Here is a 15,644-nt window from a genome sequence, read left to right on the forward strand (position 1 = left end):
ACGTCTTCAAAAATGTAATTTAAAACATTTGTGCGCACGTACAACACTTAAGACCTTCAGTATATCAGTATGTGGAATTAAATGATGGAATGGATTAAGCAAAGAAATCAAACAATGTACTAATATGATCCATTGGGGCGGTATGGCTCGGTTGGTAGAGTGGCCGTGCCAGCAACTTGAGGTTTCCAGGTTCGATCCCCGCTTCTGCCAACCTAGTCATTGCCGTTGTGTCCTTGGGCAAGACACTTTACCCACCTGCTCCCAGTGCCACACCCACACTGGTTTAAATGTCACTTAGATATTGGGTTTCACTATGTAAAGCGCTTTGAGTCGCTAGAGAAAAGCGCTATATAAACATAATTCACTTCACTTCACATCCACTTCAAGAAAGCCTTCAAACTTAAAGTGTTGACAAAGTACAAAGAAGAAGAACCATGATAAACATCCTGAATTTATTTCACCCATCCATTCATTTTCTAGAAAATCTTACTCATCTCACCATATGAAATATAACTTACTTCACTCATTATTATTTATTTGGTAAATGGGTTGTACTTGTATAGCGCTTTTCTCGCTTTGACACTATTTCCACATGCACCCATTCACGCACCATCAGGGGCAAGGGTGAAGCGTCTTGCTCAAGGACACAACGGACGTGACTAGGTCGGTAGAAGCTGGGGATCGAACCAGGAACCCTCAGGTTGCTGGCACGGCCATTCTCCCAACCGCGCCACACCGCCCCAGTTATTCAGTTATTAAATGTTTGGGTAGAATTTTATTAAAAAAACTTTTTTTTTAAGTAATACAAACATTTATTAGAGCTGTTTGTTTATCTTATGAATTGATGTAGGTCATCATATAAGTGGCACCTAATGTTATTAAAAAAGTAAAGATTTTGAATTGGGAATCAATTCGGAATTGAATCGTTACCCTTAAGATTCACATCTGTAATAATTATATATTTAAATACATTTTTGAAGATTATGAATCGATACAAAATCGCAATGAATAATAATTGCGGATCCCTTGTGTATAGATTTTTTTTTGCGCAGACCCTATCACCTGGTACCACAAAGTTATAATTTTGAACAAGTAAATACCCAAACCAAATTAAAATAACAATTAATAAGACTGGAGACAAACACCAGTTTATCAATCAATCAATCAATGTTTACTTATATAGCCCTAAATCACAAGTGTCTCAAAGGGCTGCACAAGCCACAACGACATCCTTGGCTCAGATCCCACATCAGGGCAAGGAAAAACTCAACCCAATGGGACAATGAGAAACCTTGAAGGGGACCACAGATGTGGGGACCCCCCCACCCCGGGCGACCGGTGCAATGGACGTCGAGTGGATCTAGCATAAAATTGTGAGAGTCCAGTCCATAGTGGATCTAACATAATAGTGAGAGTCCAGTCCATAGTGGATCTAACATAATAGTGAGAGTCCAGTCCATAGTGGATCTAACATAATAGTGACAGTCCAGTCCATAGTGGATCTAACATAATAGTGTGAGAGTCCAGTCCATAGTGGATCTAACATAATAGTGAGAGTCCAGTCCATAGTGGATCTAACATAATAGTGAGAGTCCAGTCCATAGTGGATCCAACATAATAGTGAGAGTCCAGTCCATAGTGGATCTAACATAATAGTGAGAGTCCAGTCCATAGTGGATCTAACATAATAGTGAGAGTCCAGTCCATAGTGGATCAAACATAATAGTGAGAGTCCAGTCCATAGTGGATCAAACATAATAGTGAGAGTCCAGTCCATAGTGGATCTAACATAATAGTGAGAGTCCAGTCCATAGTGGATCTAACATAATAGTGAGAGTCCAGTTCATAGTGGATCTAACATAATAGTGAGAGTCCAGTCCATAGTGGATCTAACATAATAGTGAGAGTCCAGTCCATAGTGGATCTAACATAATAGTGAGAGTCCAGTCCATAGTGGATCTAACGTAATAGTGAGAGTCCAGTCCATAGTGGATCTAACATAATAGTGAGAGTCCAGTTCATAGTGGGGCCAGCAGGAGACAATCCTGGTCAGCAGCGCAGAGACGTCCCCAACCGATGCACAGACGAGCGGTCCACCCCGGGTCCCGACTTTGGACAGCCAGCGCTTCATCTGTGGCCACTGAACCTGTCCCCCCCCCCTCTCCTTTGTGTTATTAAAAAAGTAACGATTTTGAATTGGGAATCGATTCTGAGTTGAATCGTTACCCTCAAGATTCACATCTGTAATAATTATATATTTAAATACATTTTTGAAGATAATGAATCGATACAAAATTGCAATGGATGATACAAACCCCGTCTCCATATGAGTTGGGAAATTGTGTTAGATGTAAATATAAACGGAATACAATGATTTGCAAATCATTTTCAACCCAAATTCAATTGAATGCACTACAAAGACAAGATATTTGATGTTCAAACTCATAAACTTTATTTTTTTTTGCAAACAATGATTCACTTAGAATTTCATGGCTGCAACACGTGCCAAAGTAGTTGGGAAAGGGCATGTTCACCACTGTATTCTATGGCCTTTCCTTTTAACAACACTCAGTAAACGTTTGGGAACTGAGGAGACACATTCTTGAAGCTTCTCAGGTGGAATTCTTTCCCATTCTTGCTTGATGTACAGCTTAAGTTGTTCAACAGTCCGGGGGTCTCCATTGTGGTATTTTAGGCTTCATAATGCGCCACACATTTTCAATGGGAGACAGGTCTGGACTACAGGCAGGCCAGTCTAGTACCCGCACTCGTTTACTATGAAGCCACATTGATGTAACACATGGCTTGGCATTGTCTTGCTGAAATAAGCAGGGGCGTCCATGGTAACGTTGCTTGGATGGCAACATATATTACTCCAAAACCTGTATGTACCTTTCAGCATTAATGGTGCCTTCACAGATGCGTAAGTTACCCATGTCTTGGGCACTAATACACCCCCATACCATCACACATGCTGGCTTTTCAACTTTGCGCCTATAACAATCCGGGTGGTTCTTTTCCTCTTTGGTCCGGAGGACACGACGTCCACAGTTTCCAAAAACAATTTGAAATGTGGACTCGTCAGACCACAGAACACTTTTCCACTTTGTATCAGTCCATCTTAGATGAGCTCAGACCCAGCGAAGCCGACGGCGTTTCTGGGTGTTGTTGATAAACGGTGTTTGCCTTGCATAGGAGAGTTTTAACTTGCACTGACAGATGTAGCGACCAACTGTAGTTACTGACAGTGGGTTTCTGAAGTGTTCCTGAGCCCATGTGGTGATATCCTTTACACACTGATGTCGCTTGTTGATGCAGTACAGCCTGAGGGATCGAAGATCACGGGCTTAGCTGCTTACGTGCAGTGATTTCTCCAGATTCTCTGAACCCTTTGATGATATTACGGACCGTAGATGGTGAAATCCCGAAATTCCTTGCAATAGCTGGTTGAGAAAGGTTTTTCTTAAACTGTTCAACAATTTGCTCACGCATTTGTTGACAAAGTGGTGACCCTCGCCCCATCCTTGTTTGTGAATGACTGAGCATTTCATGGAATCTGCTTTTATACCCAATCATGGCACCCACCTGTTCCCAATTTACCTGTGGGATGTTCCAAATAAGTGTTTGATGAGCATTCCTCAACTTCAGGGCCGGCCCGTGGCATAGGCCGTATAGGCAAATGCTAAGGGCGCCGTCCATCAGGGGGCGCCATGCCAGTGCCACAAATGTTGGAGAAAAAAAAAAAAAAAAAGTTGTTACTATTATTTCTAAATACAAAAAAATAATCTCACGTTAATTAAAATGCAAAGTAAAGCCTATTTAATAGAAATATTATTTGTTACAACATTACGCCCCCCCTCCTCCCCCCGCACGGTGCGCCCCCTCCCTTCCCGTACCATGACTCTTTTTGGACGTCACCACATCAAAAAATCAACACAAGATGTCAAAACGGCCAAAACTGTCAGGTGCCCAGGGAAGAAAAAAGAGAAAAGAAGAGGAGAAACGAGAAAAGACAGAGGTAGCAGGTAGGTAACGTTAGCCTACATGAAATTATTTGTCTGTTACAGAATGTGATAGTAACCTGGCTTTTTAGCATTAAGCTAATGTTACATGATTCGGCAATTGCTAATCAATAAATAGCTAGTTCTGTTTTAATGTCGGGTTAATATTGTGGAGGGGGCTAAATTGTTATGGAAAATAATAATGTAACGTTAGGTAATTACAGTACTCCCACCTTACATTCCTCAGGGACATTTGTATTAGATCTTTTAAGCAGGTGTTTTTTGTTTACATTATTGCCTTCTGGTTAGCTAATGTTTGCCCTGCAGGTAATAGTCACTTTTCCACCCCTTTATATATTAGGTATAGTTGTAAGTTAAAAAAAAAGGTCAAAGACAAAGCTATTCGGGTTCTTGTGAGTATATACACTTCACTGCCGATGTGGGGGGGGCGCCACCTAAAATCTTGCCTAGGGCGCCAGATTGATTAGGGCCGGGCCTGCTCAACTTTATCAGTATTTATTGCCACCTTTCCCAACTTCTTTGTCACGTGTTGCTGGCATCAAATTCTAAAGTTAATGATTATTTGCAAAAAAAAAATGTTTATCAGTTTGAACATCAAATGTTGTCTTTGTAGCATATTCAACTGAATTTGAAAATGATTTGCAAATCATTGTATTCCGTTTGTATTTACATCTAACACAATTCCCCAACTCATATGGAAACGGGGTTTGTACTTATGGGGTATATTGGGGATAAATCGAGAGCAGGAAGTGAACAAAAGTTTTAGCAACTGCTATGTAAAGGAAAAGGGGTAGGATTGAATAAGCTCTGCTTCTCCCTACTCCTTTTCGGACATGTTGAATAAAGAAACTGGGAAATTGTGATGTATCATGTTGTACTCAAACATGTATCCAGGCTCACAAAGCCGCCACATTCTTCTGCCGTTTCCCGCACGACCAGCATCACCTCCTGTGGTTGGACGCAGCAGCTGATGGTCATCTTCTCGTCCTCCATCTTCTCCTCCCTCCTCCTGCTCACCGCCGGCAATCACGCCGCTGGCCCCCCACTTTAAATACCAGCCCCGCCCCGAAATCAGTCGATCAAATTCGGCATCGTACCCACCGGCTGCGGACCAATCGGCGCTCGGAGGGGCCGGTCTCGAGACGGTGGCGTGCAAGCGTCGGCCAATGGGAGGACGAGCTCGACGCGGGGAGGCGGGGGGGGATGGGGTGTGACGTCAGCGCCTTTTGGCCAGTTGAAAGGCTCATTATGTTCTACATGTGGTGGCTTATTTAAATGAGGCAGCGAGCGTTTATCTGGTTAGGACGCTTGGTTTATGAGAAGGTAAATATTGTCTTTTTTTTAAACGAGCGAGAACGTCACCCTTTTAAAGTACTTGGATATGTTCACGGAGTCCCATGCTAATGCTAACGTGCAAACAATTCTACTTCCGGTCCGTGCGGCCGCACAACAAAGACTTCACAGAGAAGTCGCGTAATAAGTAAAGAGATGAAAGAACAAGGGCGTGACATGTTGTGTGTCAACTCTTTTATTTCATTATTTCTTTTCTAACTCCACTCTTGCCCAGCCTCCAACATGCCTGGCTCCGCCTCCAACCCGGCCGGCTTCATTCCAGCAGTGGCGGCTAACGTAGGCTCCTCCTCGTCACCCACTTCAAAAAGACATTCCACTCCCCGCAAAACTCGCCGGTCGTCCTCGCACTGTGGAAAGAGCCACACGGAGGAGGAGAAGTTGGACCACCGTCACCACTACTACAACTCACCGGACCACCATCCCCGCCCTTCCTCTCCTCTCTTCCCAGGCTACAACCCACATTTTCGGTTACATTTCCCCCCCCTTCTGGACAAAAAGGACCGTCATCCACGCTGCATCATGACCCGCAGATCGTGTGCCATTTACGCCACCGGCATCGTGTGCGCCCACCTCCTCATCGTGGGGATCGCCCTGGTGGTGGCTCAAGTCTTCCAAACCACCATTCACAACCGTTTGAAAAAGGTAAGCTTGCCGCTTTACACATGGTCTATGCAAACATTTCGGCTTCAGCTCTAATGTGCACGCCTTTGCACCGGTGTGAGTCCATCTCTTCCAAGCCTGGCGGTCATTTCCAAATTAAAGCCATCCGTGCATTCGTTAAACCGGGTGAAGTCATTCAGCAGTCTGCAGCACTGTGACCCAGTGACACATTCCCTAATACTACTAACATTTATTTATTCATTTGTTTTCATTCCAGTCCTTCACTAATCTTCCCCAAAGGACCTGGTTAGGTCTCAAAAGGGTATATATAGGTATGTACCCTCTAGAGGTGCAATTAACAATTGTATTAGTTGATGCAGCTCCATGAATGCATCCTGTGTAATGGGAGGTTTTAATTGAATTAATATATTCTGGTAGTTATAGACTTAGACTTCCATTTTATTGTCATTCAAATTTGAACTTTATAGTACAGATAAGAACAAAATGTATTTGCATTAGCTCATTGTAGTGCAGGATAAAAGAGCAATAAGATGCAGATAAAAGCACCGTATTTTTCGGAGTATAAGTCGCTCCGGACTATAAGTCGCACCGGCCGAAAATGCATAATAAAGAAAGAAAACAACATTTATAAGTCGCTCCTGAGTATAAGTCGCACCCCCGGCCAAACTATGAAAAAAACTGCGACGTAAATAGATTACTATACAGATAAATATATTGCACTTTTGCATATGCATCCACGTTTATGGATGTATGTTATATTGTCTATTTATTCCAGTGAGTTAATCCGTTTTTGGGGGGGAATTGAGGAGATTATTATGATGCGTTCAAGAGTCTTATGGCCTGAGGGGAAAAAGCTGTTACAGAACCTGGAGGTTCTGCTATGGAGGCTGCGGAACCTCTATCTAGAGTCCTATGTCAGCCTGTTGAGACATTAGTGGCTTGAGGGTGTGATGGAGGTTTTAATTGAATTAATATACTCTGGTAGTTATAGACTTAGACTTCCATTTTATTGTCATTCAAATTTGAACTTTACAGTACAGATAAGAACAAAATGTATTTGCATTAGCTCGTTGTAGTGCAGGATAAAAGAGCAATAAGATGCAGATAAAAGCACCGTATTTTTCCGAGTATAAGTCGCACCGGCCGAAAATGCATAATAAAGAAGGAAAACAACATATATAAGTCGCATTTTTAGGGGTAATTTATTTGATAAAACCCAACACCAAGAATAGACATTTGAAAGGCAATCCCATGAAATCTTATACATCTAGTCTCTTACATGAATGAGCTGAATAATATTTGATATTTTACGTTAATGTGTTAATAATTTCACACATAAGTCGCACCCCCAGGCCAAACTATGAAAAAAAAAAAAGCGACTTATAGTCCGAAAAATACGGTAAATAGATTACTATACAGATAAATATATTGCACTTTTGCATATGCATCCACGTTTATGGATGTATGTTATATTGTCTTTTTATTCCAGCGAGTTAATCCGTTTTTGGGGGGAATTGAGGAGATTATTATGATGCGTTCAAGAGTCTTATGGCCTGAGGGGAAAAAGCTGTTACAGAACCCGGAGGTTCTGCTGCGGAACCTCTTTCTAGAGCAGTGGTTCTTAACCTTGTTGGAGGTACCGAACCCCACCAGTTTCATATGTGCATTCACCGAACCCTTCTTTAGTGAAAAAAAAAAAAGTTTTCAAATTCAAGACAAAGTTATATGTTTTTGGTAACACTTTAGTATGGGAAACATATTCTAAGTAACAAAGACTTAATTTAGAGTTATTTGGTTAGGGTTAGAGGGTTAGGGTTATAATAAGGCCATGCCGAATATGACGTTAAAAAGTACTTAATGACTAGTTAAGAGCTATGTTACTAATTTGCATGTTAAAAAGCAACTAATTAATGGTGAATATGTTCCCCATACTAAAGTGTTACCATGTTTTTTTACTGGTGCACAAAATGAACCGTGCATGAACATCACCTTGTTCAAACAACAAAACCAACACAGTGCATAAACTCACAACAAATTACACACTTGCAAATCAGTCTGACTTCTGCTGTTGCCGTATCCGCAATACGCCGATAAGGAGAAGTTTTTATTTACACGATGAGTTGGGTGTGTCTTGACCTCTGCCGAACCCCTGAGTCCGACTCACCGAACCCCTAGGGTTCCATCAAACCCAGATTAAGAACCACTGTTCTAGAGTCCTATCTCTGCCTGTTGAGACATTAGTGGCTTGAAGGTGTGATGGAGGTTTTAATTGAATTAATATATCCTGGTAGTTATAGACTTAGAGATTTAGACTTCCATTTATTGTCATTCAAATTTGAACTTTACAGTACAGATAAGAACAAAATGTATTTGCATTAGCTCGTTGTAGTGCAGGATAAAAGAGCAATAAGATGCAGATAAAAGCACCATATTTTTCGGAGTATAAGTCGCTCCGGCTGAAAATGCATAATAAAGAAGGAAAACAACATATATAAGTCGCACTGGAGTATAAGTCGCATTTTTTGGGGGAAATGTATTTGATAAAACCCAACACCAAGAATAGACATTTAAAAGGCAATCCCATGAAATCTTATACATCTAGTCTCTTACATGAATGAGCTGAATAATATTATTTGATATTTTACGTTAATGTGTTAATTTCACACATAAGTCGCACCCCCAGGCCAAACTATGAAAAAAACTGCGACTTATAGTCCGAAAAATACGGTAAATAGATTACTATACAGATAAATATATTGCACTTTTGTATATGCATCCACGTTTATGGATGTATGTTATATTGTCTATTTATTCCAGCGAGTTAATCCGTTTTTGGGGGGAATTGAGGAGATTATTATGATGCGTTCAAGAGTCTTATGGCCTGAGGGGAAAAAACTGTTACAGAACCTGGAGGTTCTGCTATGGAGGCTGCGGAACCTCTATCTAGAGTCCTATGTCTGCCTGTTGAGACATTAGTGGCTTGAAGGTGTGATGGAGGTTTTAATTGAATTAATATACTCTGGTAGTTATAGACTTAGACTTCCATTTTATTGTCATTCAAATTTGAACTTTACAATACAGATAAGAACAAAATGTATTTGCATTAGCTTGTTGTAGTGCAGGATAAAAGAGCAATAAGATGCAGATAAAAGCACCGTAGGTTTTCGGAGTATAAGTCGCACCGGCCGAAAATGCATAATAAAGAAGGAAAACAACATATATATATAAGTCGCACTGGAGTATAAGTCGCATTTTTTGGGGAAATTTATTTGATAAAAGCCAACACCAAGAATAGACATTTAAAAGGCAATCCCATGAAATCTTATACATCTAGTCTCTTACATGAATGAGCTGAATAATATTATTTGATATTTTACGTTAATGTGTTAATAATTTCACACACAAGTCGCACCCCCAGGTCAAACTATGAAAAAAACTGCGACTTATAGTCCGAAAAATACGGTAAATAGATTACTATACAGATAAATATATTGCACTTTTGCATATGCATCCACGTTTATGGATGTATGTTATATTGTCTGTTATATTCCAGCGAGTTAATCCGTTTTTGGGGGGGAATTGAGGAAATTATTATGATGCGTTCAAGAGTCTTATAGCGTGAGGGGAAAAAGCTGTTACAGAACCTGGAGGTTCTGCTATGGAGGCTGCGGAACCTCTTTCTAGAGTCCTATGTCTGCCTGTTGAGACATTAGTGGCTTGAAGGTGTGATGGAGGTTTTAATTGAATTAATATACTCTGGTAGTTATAGACTTAGACTTCCATTTTATTGTCATTCAAATTTGAACTTTACAGTACAGATAAGAACAAAATGTATTTGCATTAGCTCGTTGTAGTGCAGGATAAAAGAGCAATAAGATGCAGATAAAAGCACCGCATTTTTCCGAGTATAAGTCGCACCGGCCGAAAATGCATAATAAAGAAGGAAAACAACATGTATAAGTCGCACTGGAGTATAAGTCGCATTTTTTGGGGAAATTTATTTGATAAAACCCAACACCAAGAATAGACATTTGAAAGGCAATTTAAAATAAATAAAGAATAGTGAACAACAGGCTGACCAAGTGTACGTTATATGATGCATAAATAACCAATTAAGAACGTGCCTGGTATGTTAACGTAACATATTATGGTAAGAGTCATTCAAATTACTATAACATATAGAACATGCTATACGTTTACCTAACAATCTGTCACTCCTAATCGCTAAATCCCATGAAATCTTTTACGTATAGTCTCTTCTGAGTATAAGTCGCACCCCCGGCCAAACTATGAAAAAAAACTGCGACTTATAGTCAGAAAAATACGGTAAATAGATTACTATACAGATAAATATATTGCAGTTTTGCATATGCATCCATGTTTTATGGATGTATGTTATATTGTCTTTTATATTCCGGCGAATTAATCCGTTTTGGGGGGGAATTGAGGAGATTATTATGATGCGTTCAAGAGTCTTATGGCCTGAGGGGAAAAAGCTGTTACAGAACCTGGAGGTTCTGCTACAGAGGCTGCGGAGCCTCTTTCTAGAGTCCTATGTCTGCCTGTTGAGACATTAGTGGCTTGAAGGTGTGCTGGAGGTGACTTCTTAACCTTCAGGTGTAAAGTGACTTTGTTTTTGACGGCAAGCATCCACTTGTAAGACAATGTTTGCATTCCCAGCTCTGGAAAATTGCAGTCAAAAAAGCACAGCCTTCTTCCATAAGGTTGATTTTTTTTTTCTTCTTCTCCTGAATAACAGCTCTTTTCTGTGCTCTTAAGGTGCGCTCATACTAGTCGTGTTTGGTTTTGTTAAAATAAATTATGTTCACTGTTATTTGCACGGTGGCAGAGGGGTTAGTGCAAAGGTCCTGGGTTCAATCCTGCGCTCGGGATCTTTCTGTGTGGAGTTTGCATGTTCTCCCCGTGACTGCGTGGGTTCCCTCCGGGTACTCCGGCTTCCTCCCACCTCCGAAGACATGCACCTGGGGATAGGTTGATTGGCAACACTAAATAATGTGTGAATGTGAGAGTGAATGTTGTCTATCTGTGTTGGCCCTGTGATGAGGTGGCGACTTGTCCAGGGTGTACCCCGCCTTCCGCCTGAGTGCAGCTGAGATAGGCTCTGGCGACCCTCAAAGGGATAAGCAGTAGAAAATGGATGTTATTTGCTCTGCTGTTAGCGGTTCTCGTAGACATGTGTAGGCGACCATCCGAACTCTGGTGTAAACCAAGAAAGTTTGGTTTAGGTCACTTGAGCTCAAATGTGAATGCTACACAAACCAGGGTTAAAATAACAGCAAAATGTCTGCAGAAATGACAAATATGGAAGTGAAAATGTGTTTGACAGCTGTACTCATTTAACAACTGTACAATGTTTTATTGTCAATTTGTCCATGCATGCAAGACATCAGGAAGAATGGAAATACCGTTCGTTGCTCTCTCACCTTTTCACTGGGGAAAATGTTGCAAGCTCGAGGAATTTGTGAAATGCAACCTGATAAATGTATCAAAATATGAAATTATGTACATATTCAACCCTGAGGACAGCGTTTTGGTTTTGAATATTTGAGTTGTGCGCACCACTTATCTTATTTTGGAACCAAAGCACAGGTGTGAACGCAGCATTAAGGTGCTATAGTAGCGATGCAGCAGCAATGGGGGGTCGGGCAGCTGACATGGCATCCCACCCGGCAGACCGACCGCTGCTTTGACCTTTTTGGGGATTGTTCGCATTCCTCTTACAGACATGAATCTAGCTGTTTGGTGCACTATGCCAACTAATCTGTACTTAAAAAGTCTAGCCTCCTTAAAGAGGGGAGCCCAAAAAAAAGCGCTCCCCTCCTTTAGTCTAAATTAAGTTTCCTCATTGAGAATCTCCAAATGAGGAGAGCGTCTGACTTTACACAACAGCTAATCCTCTTGAATTAAGCGATGCTGAACGCCCTCCAAAAATGAGCCTTATCTGATGTTTTCATTTGCCGGGTTTTATTTGTTGTTGCACACAAGCTAACGGGCAACGGTGCACATACTCTTGAAAGGGTGTGGAAGGAAGCGGCGCATAAGTCATGTGAGGAATTTCTCGACTTCTTTGACTCCCGAGGGCATGAATTTTAGCCTGACGGCAAGCCTCGATAAAGCGTTGTAGCTCGGGCAGAGGAAACAGTCTCAGCAGTGCCGCTCCTCCTCAGCCCGTCTTTCCAGGGTGACTGATTGTGCTTGAAGCGTTTGGCTTTCAATGCAGAACGGTACGCCATAATCACCTTGTGGTACGTACGTCGGTTTTTAGGCCACGGTTCGATTCATTCTGGATACTGTAAAGGAAGCCAGCCATGACTCTTGCTATCCAAATGCTGGGCTGCCTTGTGTTTGTTTCATTCCACTTCCTGTCCCTCACTTAACGTGTACCCAAAGGACAGGAAGTGTTACTAACAAACTAATGTTCCGTACACCCTTTTTGCCTTGTCTACTGTTTGTCTTGTGTACGCCCATGTTCGCGTCGTCTGCTCCTATTTTTGTTTGTTTTTTAGGACTGTCAAATTGAATGCATTAACTTGTGCAATTAATCACAAAAATGATCACATTAATTATGTATGAACACTAATTAATCATGCAATTTTCACCGCAAATGATCTTTTACCTTAACCGCGGAGGGTTACTGAAAAAGCCGTGCTGGTTCCTGTATGGTCAGTAATCAAGTCAATGTGTACGCCAGTGCAAGGATGACTGGTGGCAAATTTGCTTCAAAATACACCACCACTGATGACCAGACTTCAGTTAAAACTAGAGATGTCCGATAATATCGGGCTGCCGATAAATGCTTTAAAAAGTAATATCGGAAATTATCGGTATCAGTTTCAAAAAGTAAAATGTATTACTTTCTAAAACGCCACTGTACGGAGTGGTACACGGACGTAAGGAGAAGTACAGAGCGCCAATAAACCTTAAAGGCACTGCCTTTGCGTGCCGGCCCAATCACATAACACCTACGGAGGGTGGCCGTATAAACAACTTTAACACTGTTACAAATATGCGCCACACTGTGAACCCACACCAAACAAGAATGACAAACACATTTTGGGAGAACATCCGCACCGTAACACAACAGAACAAATACCCAGAACCCCTTGCAGCACTAACTCTTCCGGGACGCTACAATATACACCCCCGCCGCCCTCCATCTCCCGAATTCGGAGGTCTCAACGTTGGCAAGTATGCTCTCATATACTCTGTACTGAAGCTGTGTGCCTTCATTGTTTTTGTAGCTGTTGTTTTGAGGCATGTTTAAAAAAATAATGCACTTTGTGACTTCAATAATAAATATGGCAGTGCCATGTTGGCATTTTTTTCTGTAACTGGAGTTGAAGTTGTTCTCTTATTTTGGAAATCCTTGTTTTTGATTGATTGAAACTTGTATCAGTAGATTGCACAGTACAGTCCATATTCCGTTCAATTGACCACTAAATGGTAACACCCGAATAAGTTTTTCAACTTCTTTAAGTTGAGATCCACGTTAATCAATTCATGGTAAAGTTACATTGTTTAATGCATTACAACAAAATTAGGCATAATAATGTGTTAATTCCACGACTGTATATATCGGAATCGGTAATTAATAGTTGGACAATATCGGATATGGGGAAAAAAGCCATTATCGGACATCTCTCGTCAGTAATCAAGTCAATGTGTACGCTAGTGCAAGGATGAGTGAGGAGACTCCGACTGGTGGCAAATTTGCTTCAAAATACACCACCACTGATGACCAGACTTCAGTTAAAACCAAGGACATTTGCACATATTGCAGCGATTAATCCTCTTATCAGTGTTTCAGTTACCATCTAACAGCAAAACGTGTCTTTAAGGCAACAGTGTTACAAAGTCGATAACAAGCAGTGGATGCTATGTTATCAAAAGTAAGAAAGAAAAGTTTGACACTTTTGTAGCAAAAGTGATTAATCTCATTTTGAAAAAGAATAATTTGACAGTACTAGTTTTTTTGTGGTTTTTTTTTTGCAAAAGCACACCTCAACTGTGCCCCAGAGCTGTTTGTTTAAGGCCCGCCTGTTGTGCAACTAAACTCCTCTGCTCATGAGTGAAAAGAAACCTTCATGACTGCAACTAACCTCCACTTTGTCCCTCAGCTGTTTGCGATAGTGATAAGTGTCCACGTTATCGCACATGAAGGCCGTTGAGAGATCAAGGCTTTAAAAAAACAAAAACAAGGTCTGACTGCTTTATTTGTGATTTTTGGAAAAAAAGGAGGAACTTTTTATTTGAAAAGTAATTTGTTCAATGTGCAGTCTGCTCACTGGGAATGGTCACGTGTGTCGTTGACCTGCTAACTTCTGGTTCCACTCCAGCTCTTAATTAAGCTGCAGAACGGTCAAACTCAGGAAAGGTGCAATACATTAAATACACCAAGTTCTTCATACGTGTGTGCCCAATCGCAGGATGTCTTAAAGGGGAACATTATCACAATTTCAGAAGGGTTAAAACCATTAAAAATCAGTTCCCAGTGGCTTATTTTATTTTTCGAAGTTTTTTTCAAAATTTTACCCATCACGCAATATCCCTAAAAAAAAAAAGCTTCAAAGTGCCTGATTTTAACCATCGTTATATACACCCGTCCATTTTCCTGTGACGTCACATAGTGATGCCAATACAAACAAACAGCAAGGTATAGCGACATTAGCTCGGATTCAGACTCGGATTTCAGCGGCTTAAGCGATTCAACAGATTACGCATGTATTGAAACGGATGGTTGTAGTGTGGAGGCAGGTAGCGAAAACGAAATTGCAGAAGAAACTGAAGTTATTGAGCCATATCGGTTTGAACCGTATGCAAGCGAAACCGACAAGCGACACGGGAGAAAGCGAGGACGAATTCGGCGATCGCCTTCTAACCAACGATTGGTATGTGTTTGTTTGGCATTAAAGGAAACTAACAACTATGAACTAGGTTTACAGCATATGAAATACATTTGGCAACAACATGCACTTTGAGAGTGCAGACAGCCCATTTTTCATCAATTAATATATTCTGTAGACATACCCTCATCCGCTCTCTTTTCCTGGGGGTCTGGCGGCAGATTTCTTTGACTTTATCGTTGGAAATGCATCTGTGTCGCAGGATATCCACACATTCTTGCCATCTCTGTCGTAGCATAGCTTTCGTCGGTAAAGTGTGCGGAACAAACGTCCAATTTCTTGCCACTTTTCGCATCTTTGGGCCACTGGTGCAACTTGAATCCGTTCCTGTTCGTGTTGTTACACCCTCCGATAACACACCGACAAGGCATGATGTCTCCAAGGTACGGAAAACAGTCGAAAAAAACGGAAAATAACAGAGCTGATTTGACTCGGTGGATTGCTTCCAGTTGTGACGTCACAACGTCATCGCTCCGAGGGCGAATAATAGAAAGGCGTTTAATTAGCCAAAATTCACCCATTTAGAGTTCGGAAATCGGTTAAAAAAATATAGTCTTTTTTCTGCAACATCAAGGTATATATGCAACATCTTATCTGTCTTGTCTTTTAACAAAGAAACAAGGAAGTCACAATCTTCGTTCAATGAATGTTCTGCAATTTGTCGTCCCCAAAGTAAGAACTGAACTGGGCAAGAAAGCATTTAGGTTTTCAGCACCGAAGGCTT

The 15,644-nt window shown here is 41.1% G+C and overlaps 1 protein-coding gene across 3 annotated transcripts in view; it reads left to right on the forward strand.

Annotated features, from left to right (window-relative positions):
- Positions 1-5,262: 5,262 nt before the first annotated feature.
- The window catches only part of scarb2a (scavenger receptor class B, member 2a), a 41,464-nt gene continuing 31,082 nt past the window's right edge, over positions 5,263-15,644 (forward strand). For 2 of the 3 annotated variants that reach the window (XM_061980378.1, XM_061980381.1), the window contains exon 1: positions 5,300-6,017. In XM_061980378.1, coding sequence (XP_061836362.1) covers positions 5,598-6,017 — 420 coding nt within the window. In that variant the 5' untranslated portion in view covers positions 5,300-5,597. Of the gene's footprint in view, positions 6,018-15,644 lie in introns of all 3 variants that reach the window. The other variant, XM_061980380.1, reaches the window with a different exon arrangement.

The sequence above is a fragment of the Nerophis lumbriciformis genome, linkage group LG20 (assembly GCF_033978685.3).
Source record: "Nerophis lumbriciformis linkage group LG20, RoL_Nlum_v2.1, whole genome shotgun sequence".
NCBI classification, from domain to species: Eukaryota; Metazoa; Chordata; class Actinopteri; order Syngnathiformes; family Syngnathidae; genus Nerophis; species Nerophis lumbriciformis.